The 23,116-nt window shown below is 49.1% G+C and overlaps 1 protein-coding gene across 1 annotated transcript in view; it reads right to left on the reverse strand.

Annotated features, from left to right (window-relative positions):
* Positions 1 to 19,573, reverse strand: part of LTBP3 (latent transforming growth factor beta binding protein 3) — a 40,828-nt gene extending 21,255 nt beyond the window's left edge. Inside the window, exons 1-7 of the mRNA XM_083478185.1 lie at positions 19,029 to 19,573; positions 9,902 to 10,204; positions 8,358 to 8,572; positions 6,622 to 6,727; positions 3,558 to 3,632; positions 1,773 to 1,895; positions 92 to 250 (exon numbers count right to left, since the gene is read on the reverse strand). Coding sequence (XP_083334311.1) covers positions 92 to 250; positions 1,773 to 1,895; positions 3,558 to 3,632; positions 6,622 to 6,727; positions 8,358 to 8,572; positions 9,902 to 10,204; positions 19,029 to 19,311 — 1,264 coding nt within the window. The 5' untranslated portion in view covers positions 19,312 to 19,573. The remainder of the gene's footprint in view (positions 1 to 91; positions 251 to 1,772; positions 1,896 to 3,557; positions 3,633 to 6,621; positions 6,728 to 8,357; positions 8,573 to 9,901; positions 10,205 to 19,028) is intronic.
* Between the last annotated feature and the right edge of the window lie 3,543 nt (positions 19,574 to 23,116).

Here is a 23,116-nt window from a genome sequence, read left to right on the forward strand (position 1 = left end):
TTTTGTACAAACAGGGGTGGGGAACGTCTGGTCCAGGTGTGGCAGAACGCAGGAGGAAATGGGGGAGAGGGAAAAGACCTCTTCTATTTACCGGTTCCGTCGGCTGGGCAGCGCTCACAACGCGCCCCCCAGGCCTTGCCCACGCTACAGCAGCAGGTCTGGCGGGTGAGCTTGGTGGGCAGCGGGTGCTGGCAATGGTGCTCAGGGCTCACCAGTCGGAAGCACAAACTCTTCTCCCCAGCCTTCTCCGCTATCGTTGTCCCCCACAAAGAGGAGAAGGAGAGAGAGAGAGAGAGAGAGAGAGAGAGAGAGAGAGAGAGAGAGGTTAGGGGGTCACAAGAGAAAACAAGGACAACGATTAAGAGACCCAGTTTCAAAAACCCACTGGCCTGGTAAACTCACTCAACGGCTGTATGCTAGTTCCTCTCTTTCAGCCTAGGCTACCTCACAGGGTTGTTGTGTGGCTAAAAATGGAAAAGGGGGATATTCTTGGTCAGTCTCTTTCTCTCCATCTAACTTACCTCACAGGAGCGTTATGGGGTTAAAAGGTAATGGGGGAAATCTTGGCCACCTCTTCCTCTCAGCCTAACCTACATCACAGGGCTGTTGTGTTGCTGCAATGGAAGGTGGGATTTTTGGCCTGTCTCTTTCTTTCGGCCTAGCCTACCTCACAGGGTTGTTTTGTGGATAAAACAGGACTGGGAGGGGGAAAGCCTAGTATGCTGCCCCAAACTCCCTGGGCCAAAGCACAGGATTAAAAATATGATTCATAAAATAAAAACACAAAATAAACCTCAAATTCTCCACAGAAAGCCTGGCCACTACAAGGTATAGAGTCAGCAGAAAGACAGAAGCACCCACATGATACATTTAAAGAACATGGCTGCCCCAAAGAATCCTAGGAACTGTCATTTCTCCCCCTCACAGAGGTAAACTACAGTTCCCAGGATTCTTAGGGGGAAGCAATGTGCTTTATCAGTATGGTGTCAACCACAGCAGCTGAGGAGTCTCCTCTACAATAGACAAAAAGACAGTTTGGTGTCCGCAGCACTGCCATCGTCACAAGTCCCTGTACCAAGGAATGGGTGAAGCATTCCATCACTTCCTTCTCACAGCAAACTCAGGTGATGAGTGCCAATAAAAAAACGAGGCCAGTTCACTGAGAAACTACAGGGAGGTATCAGCGTGTTCAGAGGAAGCTGGAGGTTTGCAGAAGTACAAAATATAAAAGTGGGTGGAAAGACTTAAGAGGGGGCAGAAAGCCCAAGCAGAAGCCCAAAGAGGACTGAGCATGCTCAGAAAATCTTGTGTGAGGAAAGCGAAACTGGAGGGTAGCCAGTTATGTGTCCCCCTTGAGCTGTAGAATATGTCTGGCTGGAACCCTGATCAGGAAGACTCTTACTAGGACAAGCAATTGATGACGATAAAGAAAATAGCAACAGCATTGGCAGAAAAAACTCTGATCATGCGCAGAGTGCAGAGTTGAGCCATGGTGCTGAAAGACCCACAAGTACCTGCCCTGACTCAGACTAACTCCTTTATCTGCACCAGCCCCTGAATCTTGCACTTCCATGGTCCCAGCTACCAGTACTTTAATATGGTGGCTGTCAGTATTGACATTTGCTTATCGTCAGCTGTGGGCCAGACAATGCGCAGAAAGGACTTAAGACCCATGTGATAGGGATTATATTCTTTGGGGAGGGAAGGAGCAGAGAGAGGCTGGGTTGGTTAGATATGAGAGATCTTCCCACCTCCCCAGCCAAGATACGTACGCACACAATGGGTCCGCGAAGGCCCCAGGACATGTCCTGGCTTGCATGCGCAGCGGAAGCTCCCTTGGGTGTTCAAGCATTCGCCCCCCTGGCAGACTCCTTGCATGGCACACTCGTTGATGTCTGTGGGAGGAAGAGACACAGGGCAGTTGCAGTGGAGGGGGCAGGTGGGGGAAATGCAAGAGCAATCTCCAAAGCTGCCTTTTGTCTCCGTTCTTGGGAACAAGCGAACATACACTCTTCGGGTGAATCTTGGTGCCCTTGCCTCTTGGTGCATTCATTTCAATGGGCTTGTGCGGGAGAACCTCCCAATGGACCGGGCTCTGTGTTCCATTGGTGAAAGAGAAGGCACCTTGTAGGTTTATCCCAGAGTATTGGGGCTGTTATGCTCCATTTACAGATGATTGAGTCAAGGCTGGCATAAAATCTTCACTGTTTTGAGTCGAACCTGTCAGTCTGCATTTCTTAGCGCAGAAAGTATTGGTCTGATGTATAGAGATTTTTCCTACTCTTAATTTATTCAAGGGGGTTCTGGAAGTTTCTGGAAGCTTCTCTGTGTGAAAGAAGCTTCATGATGTTTGGGTTATTCCTTCAGAGAAGCTAAGTACAGCTGGCTTAAACTGGTTCTCTTATCTCTTCTGTCATGCTGACTATATACCGTAAGTAAGGCCAGAAGGAGCCTGAGTTTCACTTTCTCTTCCTATCTCTCTTCTTCCTGCTATGGTGTTCTGTACATAGTATGCTAAGTGTTAAGTTTTAGACTTGTTATAACTATTGTAAGTTTAAGTTAAGTCTGCTGCAACTGGATTTCTTCTGGACTGTGCCAATCCTGAATGTATTGGATTTGTGACCATTATGCTCATTTGCCTTCAGTAGTAGTAAAGCTCTGCTGGAAGAAGTACAATTGCCTCTGATCTATTTTTTGGAAACTTTGCATTGTGTTTTAATTTTTTTCCTCCCCCTGGATGACAGAACCATGGCCCAAGCTTTCGGCTGGATCCGTCAACCTTGGTCCACATTCACACCATATATTTAAAGCACTACGATACCACTTTAAACAGCCATGGCTTCCCCCAAAGAATTCTGGGAGCTGAAGTTTGTTAAGGGTGTGGAGAGTGGTTAAAGGTAAAGGTAAAGGGACCCCTGACCATTAGGTCCAGTCGTGACCGACTCTGGGGTTGCGGCGCTCATCTCGCTTTATTGGCCGAGGGAGTAGGCGTACAGCTTCCAGGTCATGTGGCCAGCATGACTAAGCCGCTTCTGGCAAACCAGAGCAGCGCACGGAAATGCCGTTTACCTTCCCGCCAGAGCGGTACCTATTTATCTACTTGCACTTTGACATGCTTTCAAACTGCTATGTTGGCAGGAGCTGGGACAGAGCAACGGGAGCTCACCCCGTCATGGGGATTCGAACCGCCAACTTTCTGATCGACAAGTCCTAGGCTCTGTGGTTTAACCCACAGCACCACCCGCGTCCCCAGGAGAGTGGTTAGGAGGTCCCTATTCCTAGAGTTCCCTGGGAAGAGGGATTGATTGTTAAACCGTTGGGAACACGTTGGGAACTGTAGTTCTGTGGGAGAGGAATAGGGACCTCCTAACAACTCTTAACACCCTTAACAAACTACAGTTCCCATGATTCTTTGGGGGGAGCCTTTAAGTGGTACCATGGTGTTTTCAATGTGTGGTGTGAATGTGGCCTAATACTAGATCACAATTCTCAAAAGCAAAGAGGACCCCCCCCCCAGTGGTACATTCCATCTCTCAGTCTCCACCCCAATTTTATACCTTGGCAATGGCTGCTGTTCAGTCGCTTGTATCCCTGTGGGCAGTCACTCCCCAGCGTTTTCTGCACTCCCAAGTCTGAAAGAGGAAAAATGCATGCATTTAATGAACATCACACATATGTACAGCAGCTCCCATCCTCGAGTGATGGGGATTGCCAAAGGCAGCCTATGATCTCAAAGCAACAGGACTGATTCTGATATTCTGAAATATTTATTTATAGATATTTTATGCCAAACACCAGGGAGCAGGCAAACAACCAGGCAGTTGGGGGTCAGGGAATAATAGAATAACAGAGTTGGCGGGTACCCCAGGGGTCATCTAGTCCAACCCTCTGCAATCCAGGAATCCCTGACAGATGGCCACCCAACCTCTGCTTAGAAACCTCCAATGAAGGAGAGTCCATGATCTCCCGAGGGAGTCTGTTCCACTGTTGAACAGCTCTTTTCTATTTAATAGGAACCAATAAATAAATAAATAAATAAAGGCCCTTCAGAAGGCCAATTCTAAGCACATTTAATCTCATGGGGAGAGCAGCAAACAGTGAAGTCCTATACATTACTCAGAACTCAATGGGGCTTGCTCCCATGTGAAAATGTATACGGCGGCAGCCAGTCTGTGCAGAATTCCATAAGGCTATCGCAACTACAATGCATCTTTAAAGTAACCCCACTTCAGTGCAGGCTCCCAAAAGAAAGCATCAAAATCCTGCAGGGGTCAAAACATGAGCAATACAAAAAGCCCTGGTCTGCCTGGCCTGAACGCTTGAAATGGCAATAAGAACTCCTAGAAAGCTGCCTTCTATTGACTCAGAGAACTCCGGTCCCTCTCACTCTGAACCGCCCACACTGATTGACAGTGGCTGCCCAGGGTTTCAGACAGAAGTCTCTGCTAGGCATACTGGGAGATGCCCTCAGGGACTGAACCCGAGACCTTCTGCAAGCAAAGCAGGTGTTCTGCCACCAAGCTACAACCCTTCCCCATTTGCTTCTGTGCCAACGACGGCATGGCGCATAATCCGAGAAGCCCAGAGAAACGTCCCCTTCCTTGCCATTTTGGACATCATCTTTTAAACATTAGCCTTGCAGGGAGGGGCGCCGAGTTGTGGTTGCCAAGGGGGCAGTTGCCAAGCCAGCCAGCCAGCTGCAGGAAAGTGAAGCGGAGGGGCCTGCATACTGCCTTGGGGCTGGAAGGGAAGAGGGAGGGCCCACAGCCTGAGCACATTCCAGGCCTCGTCCAACACAAACAGATCCGGCCCCTTGCGCGGCTGATTTCATGAAGCTAGAAAATCCATTCAGGCAGGGTCTAGGAGGGGGAGAGCTTGGCTCCCCCAAACCAGTGCCAGCCACCCCCCTGTCCTTGCAAGCAAGACACTAGACATACGGGGCAAAATCTCTCTCATCGTCCCTCCCCAGCCATTCCTTGCCAGTTGTGAAAATGCAACCGAAAGCTCTTTAAACAAAAACAAAAACCTCAGCTTCCCTCACAGTGTATTTATGTATTTAAACTGCAAGACAGGCAGAAATGCAGCAGGTGCAGCTTCTTCCTGGCTGGCAGATGCAGGAATGGGAAACTCTTCTCCGGTTTTATAGGGGACGCAAGAAGCTGCCTTTTACAGCTTTTTTGTCCATCATGCCCACTACGGTCTGCTCTGTCTGGCAACACCTCAGAAAATAAACAGCGTCGGAGATTGTGGCAGAAAGCTTAGGCATGCAAAGGAGATTTTTGACCACTAAGCTACAGCCCCTTCTCTGGAACACCGTCTCAGACAGCCAACTTCCATCCAGCACTGTCTCCTTGGACAGGCAGCAGTTCTCCAGGGTCTCAGTCACAGAAGAGTTTTCCTGCTACCTGATCTATTTTTTAACTGGGATTTGAATGTGGGACCTTCTGCATTCAAAGGACATATTCCGCTCCTAATATCGAGAGTGCTGGTATGCAAAGCATGCAGAGTATGGCTTGTGAATTTGGCTAGACTTACCTGTTGCAATTAAATGCAGGGAGATGCTTGTAGGGTAAGAAAATAATAGTGCTGTTTACAATAGGGAATACACCATTGGGATAGAAAGTTTTCTAGTTCTAACTAATCTAGAGAAGGCAAAGGCAGCCATGGTTGCTCCTTTGCTTTCCGGAGGATAGATTCAAGGTGATTAATCTCAGGGTCCTGGATCTGAGCCCCACATTAGGTGAAAGATTCCTGCATTGCAGGGAGTTGGACTAAATGACCCTCTTGGACCCTTCCAACAAGTCTGTGATTCGGTGTGATTCTCATTTTGAGGCGCAAGAGTGGTGAGAGGAAGGAGAAGCTGCAAACAGGATGCAACCTAAAACGACAGCACATGGCTGTCCCCAACCCCATTTTATCCTCACAAGGGTCCTATGAGGTAAGTAAGGCTGAGAGACAGTAACTAGACCCGGATCACCCAGCAAGCTTCACAGCTTTGTGGATATGGGAACACTTGTCTCCAGTGGGGGGTGCAGGGGGGGCCGGCTGCACCGGGCGCAACATCTGGGGGTTAGGGTTAGGGTGTGCAAATCCACGGGTTAGGGGGCGCAAATCCACGGGTTAGGGGGCGCAAATTACTTGCCTTGCTCCGGGTGCTGACAACCCACGCTACGCCACTGCTTGTCTCCCAGGCAGCGGCAGAGCAAGCCAAATTAGTGCGTGGGGCAGCACGCATGCCCTGCGCCCAGGGGCGGGGCAAGCTGGGGCAGGACACTCTGCAGGGCCTCCGAGGAGTCCGCCTGCCTCCTTCCACTCAGCCACCCTACAGCTGAGGGGGAGGCGGTGGGCGGACCGTTTGGGGCAGCTTGGAGCCTGCGGGCGCCCAAACCACTACATCACTCCCAGGAGAGACGTATGGCTCGGGCGCACTGCAGGCCCCGCAGTGAGTGCCGCCTACCATTTGATCACACACACCCCGGTGGTGACACCCAGGCGGGCCCCCCTTCCTCCGACCCCTGCTCTCAGGTTGCTATCCAACATTTTTAATCATCCACCCGCTCCCTGCAAAGTTTCTAGGTTAGAGGGTGCAGAACTTGGAAGTGGAGGGCAAGAGAGACTTACATTGCAAGTGGGGGCACTTGTGGCATTTATTCTGCCCCCAGGAGGTGCCGATGCTGCCGCAGCAATCTTCTTGCTTGGTGAGGCCTGGGAGAGGGTTGCTTCCACACTGAACAGGACAGGCAAAGGTTGAAATATAAGATTTCATGAACTCCACATAAAAATCTCATGCACACCCACATCACTCAGGGGCCATCCATTCTGTGGTTTGATGTGGACAGTAAACTTCTTGTACCTGCCTTGGTTCTCCATTGTTTGCACGGTGCTGTCTTCCAAATCACTACCTCTCCACACTTTCCCTTCTCTCAGTCCGGATTTTAGCATACCCTCTCCTTTTTTGAGAGTATCCCTCGGATGAGAAAATCCGGACTGAGGGAAAGGAAAGTGTTTGGAAGCAGTGAATTGGAGGAGGAGAATGTCACATGGGCAATGCAGAGTTTAGTGGAGATACAGGAAGCTTGCTATAGGTATTAAACCACAGCGCGGAGAAGCCCTTAAACCTTTCTCCCACCAGCCTCCACACTATGCGTGGAACACCTGCTACAAATAAAAGACGGGCTGGTTTTATTCCTGCATTTTTAAGTGTCTAGATCTCATGGACCATTGGAACGCCTGCGGCTGGTTTTCTCAAGCTAAGGAGCTGCAGCCGTGTGTTTGAGATATTAGTTTAATTCATTGTTTTGTATGTTGCTTCACACATCCAGAGGTGTCCCAAAGCTATTTGCAGGAAATAAAACACAAATAAGAAATGCATTTAAAATTGACATATATAATTTTTGTTAATGTTCGTCCAAATGTGCCCCCAAACCCAGTATGTGCAACTATTGTTTCTGCATCATTGAAAAATAAAATAAAATGCTGGGCTGTGGTGAACTAAACTACAGCCTGCCTTAAACTCTAGTCTCTGGCCAGCCAGCCAGTTGGGGGTACCCATCCTCTCTTATTTGTCCTTAACGTCTGATGCTCAGGTATGGAGCTTTTGTATGTGGAAGCTCCATCCAGCTATTGCAAACATCCCTTCTGCATCTAATTCTTTGCTAAAGCCATCTGAGGTCAAAAGTTCTATGGACTGTGAACAACTGGCTGGTTTGCAAGCAACAGCCTGTGATCTGCTGGAAAGTTTCAGAACCATTGATACTATCTCTACTTGGCTCTAGACTTGAATTATTATTTTTTCAGACAGTAGAAATAAGGGATGTTTTTTTGATCAGGGCTGGATTATCAAACCAGCTAAGGTGGTCCTGGCTTAAGACCCAATGGTTTCCATAATTTGGGGCTGGTTCTAATAATGATGCTTGAGCTGGAGAAAAATACTTCTATTTTTCCTCATCCAGCACATTAGAACAGGAAGACAGCAGTTATTAAAATATGTACGTGCTTTGATTTGTAGAACAAACAAACGAAATTCTGGCCAAGACCCTCTGGGTCCATCCTCCCCCCACCCCCCATGTTGGCCCATCCAAGGAATCAAGTTTGAGAACGTCTGGTCTAGGCTGATGGGCAACCATCACATTCTGTGGCAAAGCAAATCTCATGAGAGAATTATGTGCGGATTTAAAATCACCTCCCTTTGAAACATCCTGCTGATTAGTTTTAAGGAATGGTATCCAGATTTAAGTTAAGTGCTCGTGAGGTAAAATAAATCTCCTCTCCCTTCATATCCTTGCAAAATTAACTGTGTCTCTCTGCTTGGGTGCCATTCCTATGCCTCAGAATTGTCAGAAGACCACTCCACTCACCGACTGTTTAGGCATCGTTTCCTGAAAGCACCGCCCGAGGGGCTTCTGGGTGGGGGGCCTGGTATAAGCGGGCTTGGGAGCAGGGTGCTGGATCAGGTGTTGCTGGCTGCCTGGCCCACTTCCCTCCGAGCTGAGGCTGTCGATCCGGTGGACTTGCACTGAGGCGTCTGGGGGGTGATGTACCCGGACATTGACCAGCGGCTGGTGCACCTGAACTAGAGGGCAAAAAGGTGAGCTACCTGGTCATTCCCTCTGACCTGCAAGCACTCCCTGGGAAATCTCAAAAATGTTGGGCAGTCTGGCATGACCCCTGCATGTGGCCAAAGGCTCTTGTGTTTGCGTAATGCAGGTATGGGGAACTTTTGGCCCTCGAGTCATTGCTGAACTACGACTCCCATCATCCCTGGCCTTGTCTGTCAGCTTCCTCCTCTTTAGTCTCTGTAGCACTCAACAGAAGGAAGGAGACAAAAAGTGAAATGATTTGTCTCCACCTGTTGTTGGCTCTGGCGCCACCTACTGTTTTCCTCCATGACTCCCGCCCTACCAATCCCAAAATGCACCAGTCACCACTAGCAGAGGGGGCATGGTCTCCTCTGCAGTTAGTATGGAAATACAGACATCTAGCTCCTTAGCAGGCTACTAAAAATATTGTGTGGCTTTTCTATGTTTATTTTATTAGTGACTTTTCTGGGTTTATTTACTAGGCTGCAAGAGAGGCAGCTGCTAGAAGCAGTTGCCATTTTGGTAGCTCCTAGGTCACATATGGGAGGCGGGTGGCGCTGTGGTCTAAGCCACTGAGCCTAGGGCTTGCCAATTGGAAGGTTGGCAGTTCGAATCCCCGTGACGGGGTGAGCTCCCGTTGCTCGGTCCCAGCTCCTGCCAACCTAGCAGTTCAAAAGCACATCAAAGTGCAAGTAGATAAATAGGCACCGCTTCAGCGGGAAGGTAAATAGTGTTTCCGTGCGCTGCTCTGGTTTTGCCAGAAGCGGCTTAGTCATGCTGGCCACATGACCTGGAAAAACTGTCTGCAGACAAACGCTGGCTCCCTCAGTCTGTAAAGCGAGATGAGCACCACAATCCCAGATTCGTCTGTGACTGGACGTACCTGTCAGGGGTCCTTTACCTTTACCTCACAGACCTTTACCTCACAGATCTCACAGACGTCTCCTTTAGCCACAAGTGTTGTAGGAGCTGGATGTGGTCATTCTTAACATGGTCAGAGACACCCCTTTTATGTTATTTGCTTATCTACCACCTTACCAGTTCCAGTTGCTGGGCAAGAAGTAAGCGGGACTGAGCCACAGAGCCTGCCGCCACCTAGACAGAAGTGCCACTGAGAAGTTAAGCACTGATGCCAGGGGACTAAAAAAAGCACTCTGCACATGCTCGGGAATCTTATTTCACACACAAGTTCCTACAGTTGGGTTCAAATTAAGCCTCTGCGGTCTCCTAACCTAACTAACCACAATTCTCCCATAGTGGCCGGTGCCCTTCTCAAAGCAGAATCCATCCCTACCCACACATAAATGCCCCTTCTCGGGTACCTTCGGATGAATGTTGTCCAGGGCCCAGAGGCACCATGAAGGTGGAGTGGCTGATGGTGCCTTTCGAGCCGGGCCCAGAGGCCGTGTCCCCGTGGCCGTCCGAGATGAGCTGGACTGCGTAGATGGCGTGCTTGCTGGAGCCCGTCTCCATGGCAAGGCCCTCACCGGGCAGTCGGGCCTGCTGGCTTTGGCTCTGGCGACCGGCCGGCACTTGGCAGAATCGCCCTGTGAACTCCGGAGGGCACAAGCAATGGTTCCCAGATGTACACTGCCCACCGTTCATGCAGGGCAGAGGGCAAACCACTGCCGGGGGGTGGGGTGGGGGGGGAGAGAAACAGAGAGGGGAAGCATTAACTTGAGGTGCATCAAACCCTGTGATAATTCAAACAGTGCTTAATATGGGCGGGATACTGCCTCACTTTGCATGTTTAAATCTCTCTGACTATGGTTCAGGCAAACTGCAAAATCTCCAACTTCAGACTCTTCTATTTTCCCAGGACAGTCCTGGATTTACAGAAGCCATCTCAGTTTCCGGGTAGTTAGGTTAGGAAACCACAGAGGCTTAATTTGATACTGCAATGTCCTGCTTTTCCTTAGGACGTCCCTATTTTCATCGGATAAATATTGGAGGGTATGGAGTTATGCGACCCCCCACCCCGCAAGCCAAGGAGATAACTATACAACCTTTAGAACACATCTGAAGGCAGCCCTGTTATAGGGAAGTTTTTTAAATGTTTAATTATGTTTTTATATTCTATATTTTTCCGTGTATAAGATGACCCCTATTTTTTGAGCCCAAAATTAGAAAATAAATAATTGCAACATTCTGTCTATAAGACGACCCCCAATTTTAAACTTTAAAAAATTGGGGGGGGGGGATATAGTCTTATACACGGAAAAATACAGTATGTTGGAAGCTGCCCAGAATAGCTGGGGCAACCCAGTCCAGTAGGTGAGGTATAAATAATAAAAAATTCATTGGATAAATGTTGGAAGGTACACTCTACTTTGGAGGGTGTGTGTTTATGTATGTGTACGGTATTATGTTCCACAAGTGCCTGTCAGGAACTTAATTTTTAAAAACATGTCTGCCACTTCTTCATCGAATGAGTCCCCAGCTCCCAGGGTGCCCCCTTTCCCAGAAAACAAACCTTTGGACAAAGAGCGGGGAGAAAGACATTTCTAGCTACCAGGATTGAGAGAACAACATTTCAGCCTCTTTGAATTCCGAGTGCTGAGTCAGCAGCCGGGAAGCTGGCAAACATGCCCTCTCCAACGCACACACTCTCATCCCCAGACAACAGTCAGCAGCTGCAGGCTGGTCCTGCCCAAACGCCACCCTCCATTCACAAAAACAAGTAAAAGAGCAGGGCATGGTGCCCAGCTACGGAAAGGCCAACCCAGCAGGGAAAGATCGGTGAAGGACGGTTTTTTATCCCCCTTGGGGAGGGTGTGTGGAAATTCCTTGGCTGCCTTAAGTCCAACCTGTCACACACTGTGGCCTAAAGTTGGCCTCCTGCAGATATCACTTTGCCAGGAAGTCTGTTCTGTACAGTGCAGGAATCGGGGCTTTAATGTGGTGGCACATGCCCTTTGGAGCTTCTTCCTATAACATATAAGTCAGGCAGATAAGAATATGGGTGGGTAAGGCCCATCTATTACAGTGGTACCTCGGGTTAAGTACTTAATTCGTTCTGGAGGTCCGTACTTAACCTGAAAATGTTCTTAACCTGAAGCACCACTTTAGCTAATGGGGCCTCCTGCTGCTGCCGCACCGCCAGAACACGATTTCTGTTCTCATCCTGAAGCAAAGTTCTTAACCTGAAGCACTATTTCTGGGTTAGCGGAGTCTGTAACCTGAAGCGTATGTAACCCGAGGCACCACTGTACAGCATCCAGATCTCACAGCGGCCAGACAGACAGCCCTCAAGCAGGACCTAAGCAGGACGGTACTCTCCCCATCGACGAGTCCGTACCCTCCGACATTCAGAGGGGTACAATGGGGGGCAATTCTCACTGCCCCGATGACTGACTCTCCTCAACCTCCCCGTTTTGGGTCCCCCTACCCCACCCCACAGAGCATTTCCTATCCACCACAACGCTAACAGGACACAGCACACACAAACCCCACCGTCCTAAGAAAACAACCACCCTTAATTCCTATTTTGGGTCATTCCATATCAAGTGATCCATTATTATTTTTTTACCTCGTGCCATTCAATTCTCTTAACATGTTGTACACTGGTTGAATAATCAAAACTAAGTTAAAATCTTAAAATCTTAAAATGGAAAGGGGCCAAACCATCATCACAAGAGGTGTCGAAATTTTGGGAGGTTGGATAGTTACAATGGAGTGGTCTCGGGGGTGGAGTGCACACATTTATTTATTTATTATTATTAGTTTGTTTAAAGCAAACAAACATAGCATACTTTCTGCCATGCTACAGCTTTAACACGTTTGTGTTTGTATTATTAACATGCAGCATAAGTGATCAAATTTAATTAAAAATATAAGAATGAATAAACAAACAAAAGGTGTGCAAGTCAGTAACTGGTATTCAGAGGCATACCACTCTAATATCTCTGCTATCAGCACTTCTGGCTACTAGTGTCGTCTCCACAGAAAGAGGCAGTGGTGCTTCTGAAGACCATTTGCTGGAAGCCACAGGAGAGGTGTGCTGTTGTTGAGCTCAGGTCCTGCTTTCAGGCTTCCCACAAGCATCTTGTGGTCCAGTTCTGTGAGTCTATGACCTGGTTAGCCACTGTGAGAACAGGATGCTAGATTATTGGCCACTGGACTGATCTAGCAAGATGATGGTGGTGGTGGTGATTACCCCACCCATCTGGCTGGGTTTCCCCAACCACTTTGGGCGGCTTACAGCATATCTAAAAATATAATAACCCTGTGGCCCTCCAGATGTTGTTGGACTCCAACCCCCATCATCCCCAGGCAGCATAGCCAACAATTCAGGGACTGTGGGGGCACAAGCCACAAGGAAGTTCTCAAAATGGGGGGGGGGGCCTGGGCTGGAGAAGCCCCAAAGGGGGAAACAGGACAGGTTGGGATATATAAACATGAGTAACTCCTTAACTCAGAAGCTGGGTTGTCTGCTGAATGTCTACAACAATACAATACATCCCATAAAATCAGGAGAAGCCGCAGATGTGTGCAATTTACAAAGCGTAGGCCTAGAGTCAAACCTGGGAATTCTGACATTTCTTCTGAAGTTCTGGAAACAGCCACAAAGCCAGTATTGTATGAAATGGGGAGAGGAGGGAGTCTGAACACACCCCAGATTAGTCAAACCCAGACTTTCAGGAAGTTTCATATCAAATATCAAAACTCCTTTCACTGGAAAATGAAAGGAGCTGCCTTGTGAGTCATTGGTCTATTGAGCTTGGTATTTCAAGCACTGACTGGCAGAAATTCCCCAGGGTTATAGACGGGGCACATTCCCAGTCTTACCTGGTGATGCCAGAGATCAAACCTGTGACCTTTTCACAGGTACTGTGGTAAAGTTGGGTGTTACCCATCTTACATTTGTGCATATTTCTTACTCTAATAAAAACTTTACAGTCATTTCAGGTGAAATTGAGTGTGTGCCCCAGAGTCGGTCACGACTGGACCAAATGGTCAGGGGTCCCTTTACCTTTTACACACACACACCTATAATGCAGCTTTCCCCAGCCTGGTTACCTGTGTTGGCCCCATCGAACAGAGCCGCAAACATACAGCATTTGCTGAAAATGAACTAAAATGGCTTTTTCTCAACAGGATATTCTGTCTTTTTTTTCACAACCTGACCTTCCAAACATTATTTAGTTAAGCAGCAACCTTGACAGGGAATGCCATATAATACATCAAACTGGACAAACAAAATTAAAATGCTTCCCATAGCTAACTGAATCTAATTTTTTGGCACCTCCCATTAGTCCTAAAGAGGGAGAAGAACTTTTTCCTTTCTATACTCAGAAGTTAGGAACATTGGAAGCTCCCTTGCAAAGAGTCAGGCCGCCAGTCCAACTCGGTTGCAGCTTCTTCTAAGAAATGAGGGGTGCTGGAGCTTAGTGGTGGTGCAGTGGTCAGAGACCAGGGCTCAAGTCATGACACTCACTGGATGACCTTGGGCCAGTCATAGGCTCTCAACCTAACCTATCTCACAGGGTTGCTGCAAGGAAGAACTATGCACATTCCTTTAAGCTCCCTGGATAAAAAAAAGTGGGATATAAAAGCACTCAGTAAATACACTTTCAACCCACACCCACAGGTCTAGAAAATCTGCCCGCAAGCCCCACAGCTTTGAACATGGCAAGAAAGGCACTCTGCACATGCCCAGCAGCTATCTCCAATAGCATACACCTCAACTATCCTGGGAAAACCGGGACATCCTGTTTTCTTGCGCGAGAGCACGGTGGCAATGTTGAATGCAGCAATTTTACCCAAAAAAAACCCTGTTTTCGCGGCTGTAATCCCACGTGGGTCATGTGACTCACCCAGGAGCACGTCCTGGTTTTGGGCCTGGACATGTTGGAGGGTATATGCAAGTGTGGCTATGTGCAGGAGTTCATCACAAAGCACATCCCATGAAACCCCTCAATCTGCCCGTCTCATAGGCCCCTATAACCAGGGTTCTAGTTGTCCACGGTCCCTGGGAGAAAAAGGTGATTGAGTAGCCTCTGAGCAATATCAGAGGCAGAGAGAAAACAAGGGGTTGGGCCCAGGAGAACGAAGCCCCAGCCAAAGGCGATGGTGAAATGACAAAGCTTTATGGTGTGGAGGCAGCTGCAGAACGGAAGTGGGAAACTGGGAGGCTCCAGTCCTCCAAGAGGCTGCCCCGGCCACGGATGCAAAGTGCCCTTAGCTTGCCCCTGCCCACGCTCTGGGAATGTGCCAAGGCACCCCCCCACACACCTTCAGGATATGGCAGGTTATGATTGGGGAGAAGGAAAAGGGGAGAGCAGTCAAGAGAGGAAGCTGGCTATAGAGCAGCAACAGACGAGAGCGAGAAAATGAGACACAGACACAGAGGAGGAAGCTGCCTTTTACTGAGCCAGAAGAGCAAAAATGACACAGGCCTGTTTTTGGGAAGGGCTGAAGTTCAGCAGGACAGCACCCGCCTTGCAAGGGGAGGGAGGGACTCCCCTAGGTGGAAAGGCACACTTCTTAACCTCGGCCTTTGGCCCCTGAGATGTGCGTTTCCAGAACCCAATCCATTCCGGTGATTGGGATCTATTTCAACTGTTTATGATTTTAAGTTTCCTGCTCTGGAACCTGCTGGTGAAGGGCAGGTAAATAATAATAATAATAATAATAATAATAATAATAATAATAATAATAATAATACAGTGGTACCTCTGGTTACGAACTTAAATCGTTCCGGAGGTCCATTCTTAACCTGAAACTGTTCTTAACCTGAGGTATTACTTTAGCTAACGGGGCCTTCTGCTGCCGCTGTGCCGCTGGCACGCGATTTCTGTTCTCATCCTGAGGTAAAGTTCTTAACCCTAGGTACTACTTCCGGGTTAGCGGAGTCTGTAACCTGAAGTGTTTGTAACCCGAGGTACCACTGTAGTAATAATAATAGCTATTCCAAATCCAGGACACACACCCCACCCAATGAAGAGACTCCACATTTCCCAGTTTCAGCTTAGACACAATGCTGTATTTCTCACTGGAATTGGTTAACACATTTAGCTGTGAGCTTCTGAGTTCTGCAAATGCAGGACTCAGTCCTGGAAAATGTGGGTCGACTGAATGCTCTTAAAACTACCTAGTGAGGTCTGAGTCCATGGCCTATATTAGCCACATTGGAAGTTGCCATATACATAGTCAGACCATCAGCCTATAGGTTCAGTCTTGTCCACTCTGACTGGCAGCATCTCTCTAGAGTTTTGGACAGGAAGCCTTCTCCCAGCCCTACCCGGTGATGCCAGGACCAAATACTGCACCTTCTGCACACAAAGCAGGTGCCCTAACATTGGCCTACAGTCCTTCCCCTTGAAGATAAGGAAATCTGACAGGGTCAGGAAAAGCTCTGAAATACTTATCTAGCCTCTTTAAGAATGTGCGGTCCTAGCTAAAGCAATGCCTTCTGGGGAATTGGCTGTCCCAAAAGTTCGGGTATCCCACTCTGGAGAGGTTATAGGGAGGGACCCCTCTGCAGAGAGTAATCAGCCAAGCCAGGAAGGCTCCTTCCCACGCTGGCCGGCCTCCTTCCCAAGCTGCAGAAAGTCAACAAACGCTGCAGTTTTTGGCTCATATTGGGTATCTTGAGCCTTTGTGCGAAGAAAAACAAAACATGGGGGTGGTGGGAAGGCGATCTAGGAAGGAAACAGGACTCCAAATCCAAAATGCTCAGGATGAAGGGAAGGAGGGAAGGTTCGGAATGTAGAAGGGGGAAGAGGGGGTGCCGCTTCTGGGCTAGACCAGAACAGGACTTGGACTGATTCGGAGCCCTCGCTCTCTGCATACTCCCAGAGGCCCCACCTCTCCAGCTCTTGGCTAGCGAGATGGGCTCACAGGCCAAAGTTTCCACCTCTGGATTCCATTAGCTGAAGGACGTTCCCTTCCACCGCTCCCCTCTTCCACTCCTGAACAAAGATTAGCTTGCCAAGGAGAGTCCTCTCCAAGAGACCCTGATTTTCGCCCTAGGCGATTTAAAAGGGGGAGAGATTTTTGGCAGTCAGATACCACTCCAGCTGGTAAAGAAATCTTTGCAGCAAAGGAGAAGGCTGCTGTCAGCAAAGCCTGCCTGCCTAGGAATGGCAGTGCCCATCAACTTTGGGAAGGGGGTGGGGCGGCCCCCCAAATACTTTATGGGGGGGGCAAAGAGACCTCAGTCCCTAGGAGTTGACTCCTATGGTCTGCATAAAGAGAAGTTCATGGACTTGTGGCGGCTTGAAACCACACATGCCAACTTGAATGCCAGAGCTAGAAACAGATCCTGGTGCTTAAACCCTCAGACTGAAAATGCCTAGGAAGCCAGTATTGTCTGCTCTGACTAGCAGCAGCTCTCCAGGTTCTTGGGCAGAGAAGGGTCTTCCCCAACGCTTCCTACTTGACCGTTTGCAAGAGATTGAACCTTCTGCATGCAAAGCAGGTGCTCTGTCACTGAACTGCATTCACCTGGGCGCCATTCACCTGAACTCCATTCACCTGGGCGCCAGTTCCCCCTGCCTTATGGTTTCCCCTTCTTTGCCCAAGTACCACCAGCTTATTCACTTCAAAATAGGGCTAGACAAATTATGAGGCTAGTGGTGGTGTTCTGGTGTTATCGGCTTGCCAATTTCAGGATGTCTGTGTCATCAAAAACTACCATTAAGTATGTAAGTTTGCAAAAGGACAAAAAGAGAAAATCATAGTGGTCGTGGAATGATGGACGGTTTTGAGGAGGGGCCATGAAGGAAACAGAAAACCAGGAAAGCAGGCAGATGAAACGGAATATTCTAGAAGAGGAAACACGGTGGGAAAGGAGCATGCTGCAACACTTTGCTGCAGACCTCACTTGTCATGCCTAACAGCCATTTACAGGCCCATCACTTTCTCTCTCTCTCTCTCTCTCTCTCTCTCTCTCTCTCTCTCTCTCATATACTGTAATACTCAGGAGCCATCTGAGGAAGGTGAATGTTGGAAGATTAAGGACAGACAAAAGGAAAGTATATCGTCACACAGCACACAGTTAAATCTATGGTATCCACTCCAACAAGAGGTAGTTAGGGTCACCAACTTGGAGGGCTTTAGAAGAGAATTAGACAAATTCATGGAGGATCAGTCTATTGGTGGCTACAATAGCCACAATGGCTATGTTCCACCTCCATCGCTTGAGGCAAAGGCCTCTCCTCTGAACACCAGTTCTGGGAATTACAAATGGGGAGAGAGTTGCTGTTGCACCCATGTCCTGCTTGCGGACTCACCTTGGAGCATCTTGGCTGGCCACTGTGAATAAATGGGACTTAGCCCTGACCATTTACAACCTGGTCCTTGTACTTTAAAAAAGCCTGTATATCAATTGTTTTATGTTGTGCCTTAATTGTGGTTCCTTTCTCCTCCTGCTCCTCATGGGCCACCCACGAGTTTGAGTTATGGAGCAGCTATATAACTTGTAGTATGAAGTAGGACACTTCCTAGGTTGCAGCAAGTCCCGCTGCCCCAAATCTTGGCCTGAAAGTGGCAGAGTTTTGTGTAGCTCAGTTGCTGACTTGTCCTGCCTTCTCCGCAGTCAGCTTAATTTCTAAAGAGCGGTTGTTGTGGCCCACCGTTTTAAAGCAGCTCTGTGTGCCACCTCTGACTGGCACACAGAAAACAAATTCTGGGCAATAGTCATTAGAGATCTTGGGCCAAAAACTAAATCCTATCTAGGCCATTTGGGCTCCTGTTTATCCCTACCTAGCAAGTGTTTTCATAGCCTCTTCACGCACGTTTGTCTTGGCGAGGCAGCCTCTGGATCTGCATGTGTATTTGCTTGGCTAACGGTTCTGATCTGCTGCTGCTGCTGCAGCAACAACTCTGAGGCAGCCAGGGCCCCAGAGATGGGCTGGGACATGAGGTAAGGTTTTCCACCAGCCAAAAGCAGTTGAGGAAAGAATGGGGTGGCGGGGGAGAGAGAAAAAGAGAGAGAGAGAGAACAGAGAGAGGGAGGGGCAACGGCAGTGGTGTGTGTATGTGTGTTGCTAGATGCTATCTGGAAAAGTGCGTAAAAGTTAAGTGTCCTCAAGTGGGCAAGGCCTTTTGGCCTCGATGTTGAAAAACAAACCGTAGGAAGTGCATCTCTTCTTGGGAAAAGCATCCAACTTGCCTGATTATGCCACCAACCCACCTTCCCGAGTTAACTTGGGCTTGGATCCTGACACTAGGGGTGAGTTGCCTCCTGCACTGGGATTGACCAGAGAGCATCAGAGCCCCGTGAGCACCTCCAGGAAGGCACTTCTGCAAAGGAGGGGATGTCTCCTTCTCCTGAGCAACATCTGGGGCAAATGAAGGGGTTGGGCGGAGGGAGCGTTAACGCTTCATTTGAAAGTGGGTGACTTACTCCGGAACAACAACTCCCCAAGGGCCCCCTCCCCAGCCTTTCCCTGGCATCTCTCCCGCCCTGCTTGGAGTGGGGGGAGAAGAGTTGGCCCATCTCACCCACGCGGAAGCCGGAGCCCGTGAGCGTGTCCATGGAGTGCCCGTTCTCTCCGATGAGGGTCATGTTGCTGCCCGGCTTGCAGCTGTCGCGGCACTGGCCCTTCAGGCACGTCCGCTTGCAGATGAGGGGCGCGAAGACCACCTTGAAGCGCTCCCGCGCCAGCGCCGTCCGCTCCGAGGGGCCCGCCGACGACGAGGAGGCGGCGGCGGCAGAAGCGGCGGCGGCGGCGCCCGGCCAGCCCAGCGCCAGCACCCACAGTACGGCGAGCCCCCGCCAGGGCATCTTGGCATCCCGCGGCCCGCAGGCCAAGCCCGGAGCGGAGGAGCGCGGCGCGCCTCTCGCCTGGCCCCTACGGGGCGCCCCGCGGAAAGCTGCGCGCGAGGCGGCCGAGGGAGCCGCTGGAGCGGAGGGGAGGCGAGCCCAGAAGGAGCAGAAGCAGGAGGAGGAGGAGGAGGAGAGGAGGGGCGAAGCGGAGCGGAGGCGGCTCGCCTTCCCGGCCGCCGCTGCCAAGGCTGGAGAGCAACGCGCGCCCCGACGGGCCCGCTCCGCTCGCCTCGCAGCCAATCTCCGGCCGGGGGCAGGAATCTGGGAGCGCCGCCAAGAGACGCGGAGCCGGCGGCAGGAGAAGAGAGGAGAGGCGGCTCCCGGCCGGAGAAGGGAACCGCGACGGGACGGGCCGACAGGGGGCGCGGGAAAGAGAGGGAAGGAAGGAAGGAAGGAACATCAGAGGAGGAGGGCAGGTTGGCGAAGGAGCCAGGCAGCGGCGCCAGCAGTAGGACTTCTATAGAATCGTAGGATCCATGAACCCGTAGAATCGTGGAGTTGGAAGGGACTCCGAGAGTCATCTAGTCCAACCCCTTGCAGGAATATGCAAGTGGCCCGTATTGGGGATCGAACCCGCGACTGTGGCAGAAGTCCAGAGCCCTGTTCCACAAACTACGCAGGAGGGTCCCCAGACGCAGCAGGGTGGGCTGCCTTCATCTGGAAGTGAAGGCAGTCATCGGGCACCGTCTTTCATTTTATCCGTTTGTTTGAGAGTCGCTTTCCGCAGGTCGATTTTTCTCAAGCTGATTTGCAAACATACCATAAAAAGCAACTAAAATGTCGTAAAACAGTGAAGGCGTTCTACCAGCGTGGTTTAGTGGTGAGAGCAGCATTCTCCAACTTGGCGCCCTCTGGGTGTTTTGGACCACAGCTCCCATCAGCCCCAGCCAGCTGACCTTGGGCCAGCCACCATCTCTCAGCCTGACCTACCTCACAGGGTTCCTGTGGGGATTAAATGAGGGAGGGAGAGAACCATCTACACCACCTTGAGTTCATTGGAGAAAAGGTGAAATGTAAATGAAAACAAACAAGCAAACAATGAATAAATAATATTTAAAACAATATTTTTAACTGCTATATGGAGGTCTAAAAACAAGAGAAAACGAACACCTAAGAATGAGACCTTATCTACCTGGAAAAGTTTTCTGGAAACAAAAATGCCTTCAGTTGTTTCCAGAAAGTTTTGACAGTAGATGTTGTGGAAGAAGCTTCACAGAATGTCTTCTTCCTCAAGGCTCATTCAGTTTAGGAATGGTTTTTTTTGGGGGGGGGGTTAATTTAATTTTTCATGACTCTTGGATAGAATGAGTCTTTTCTCTCTCTTTTTTGTGTGTGAACAGGTGCCCTGGAAACAGCCAGCACATAGATGAAATACAGAAATTCCTGCCCCAAGAAGTTGTGATGGCCACCATCTTGGATGGCTTTTGAAGGGGATTGGACAAAATCATGGAAGAGAGAAGGTTACCAATGGAATCAGAAGCAACCTGCCTCTGAATACCATAGGCTAGGGAACATGAGAATACCATGACGCTCCCATGCTGCTTGTGGGCTTCTCACATTTGGTTAATCACGGGGAGAACATCATGTTGGCCTAGATAGGTCTATGGCCTGACTGAAGTCTTAGGCCCAGCCACAAAAGAGAGGTTGATAACTTGGGGAAAGCGACCATTGCTGTTCCCTGCATGCCACCATTTTGGGCAGCATGGTTAGGGAACCACTCTTAAGTACAGTGGTACCTCGGGTTACATACACTTCAGGTTACAGACTCTGCTAACCCATAAATAGTACCTCGGGTTAAGAACTTTGCTTCAGGATGAGAACATAAATCGCTTGGCGGTGGCACGACAGCAGTAGGAGGCCCCATTAGCTAAAGTGGTGCTTCAGGTTAAGAACAGTTTCAGGTTAAGAACGGACCTCCGGAACGAATTAAGTACATAACCAGAGGTACCACTGTATATGAAAGTATGTGTGTAGGTGCCTTTCAATGTCCTCATTGTTCCAGTTTAAATAGGGTCAACCAAGGCTGGAGAGTCAAGTGGTGAAGATGACTCGCAAGTAAGCGCATCGCTCAGCGCCTCCATGGGCGTCTGTCTCCAGTCTGATAGCCTAATGCATCTCTGGCTGTGAATGCAATTTATTCAGCTCTACCACCTGGTACCCTCCAAAGGTCTCCTGCTTCTTCAAGAACAAACAAACAACAAAAATCTTCCGGCATCTTGAAAGACTAAGTCATTTAATTGTTAAGCGTTTGTTGACCAACATCAGGTGCATGCCTCAAGACTCTTGGCTCTTTTGGGCTGCTTCCTAGTAACATGACCAAAGGCCCATCCAAACCTGCCCACAAAATCCACACTTTGCATAATCTCAGTTTGTCCACTGGCAGCCCATCCCTGAGCAGTTTATATTTGGATGAGATTTTAACCAAAGTTTCCATGTCCATTCTCCCTTTTCCACTGTTTGCTGTTTCAAGCAACTCTGCATAATCTGCACCACCTCAAAAACACCCACTTAAAAAAAGGGGGGGAGACAAGGGCACCCACGGAAAACTAGTAGGAGCACTTTTAAAGTAGAGCAGATTTCATTTTTGGATTTTCCAAGGATGGGGAAACTCCGGATTTAGCAGGAGAAAGTTGGGGACAGCAGCTGTCTCCAGTGTCAGTTATATGGACAATTGGGAATTAAAAAAGGACGGAGGGGTCCACATTAAGCTGGGGTGTGGATGGGCCCTGAGTTCCTCTGCAAAATGACTCAGAAATAGCTGGAAGCTCCACTAAGAGGCAAGAGATGTTTTGGGAAAGGAGCAAACTTTCCTCTCCAGACTGCAGCTTGAGTGAGACTACTACAGGATAGACAGGGAGAGAGGTTTAAAGCTGTTTGCGCTCCATAAACTAAGTTACATCTTAGTAGTTGGGGGGAGGGGCTAGTTTCCTCTCCCTAGAGCAGCCTCCCCCAACCTGGGAAGACTACAACTCCCATCAACCCTAGCTAGTACTGTGTAGACAAAGGTCAGGGATATTAGAAGCCATAGTGAGAAAGAGGTGCATGTTCAAAACATCTGGAGGGTACGAGGTTGGGGTCACCTGCCCTAGAGAGCAGATGACTTTGTAACACCATGTACCTGAAGGTAAGCACAATCTTTTCTGCATATTTGTAGATACATCCAAATATTACGAAACACCAATAAGCCCAGTGGTATCTAGTGCCCTGGGGAATCGGTAGGACTTACTAAGAAGTCATGGCAGGGGTGGTCAAGTCCTGGTTCTCTCTTTGCGAAGAAACAGTGAACACTTAAACATTGCAGTTTTATTCATTTATTTTAGAAAACACAATCCATGAAAACAACAACAGGCCACTAAACAACAGTTCATAACGGCAGCAATCATTACAGTTCAATTAACACTTAGCACCAAAGAGCCTTACTTTGTTTCAGAAGGGGGTCTCGGCTGTCGCCATTTCTAATATGGGTTCATGCCAAAGAAGCTGTACATTATTCAGAAGTAAGCCCCACTGAACTCCATGGGGATTTATTCCCTGGTAAGTATGTACAGAATTGCAGTCTGAATTTATTGAAAGGTGCCACACAAGACGGTTAACAGAGGACATAGCCAGGACCCATGATGAGTTGTGCCAAATACAAAAGTGTCCTGGCTTGATAATCTGAATTAAAGACTGCCCTGTTTAAATTTTCATCATAGCTATCTCCAGTTCCCTTGTCCTATGCAGTCCTACTCAGAAGGAAGACACCACTGGGTGTGATGGGATT

This window comes from Podarcis liolepis, assembly GCF_965112155.1.
Source record: "Podarcis liolepis genome assembly, chromosome: 15".
Classification (NCBI taxonomy): domain Eukaryota; kingdom Metazoa; phylum Chordata; class Lepidosauria; order Squamata; family Lacertidae; genus Podarcis; species Podarcis liolepis.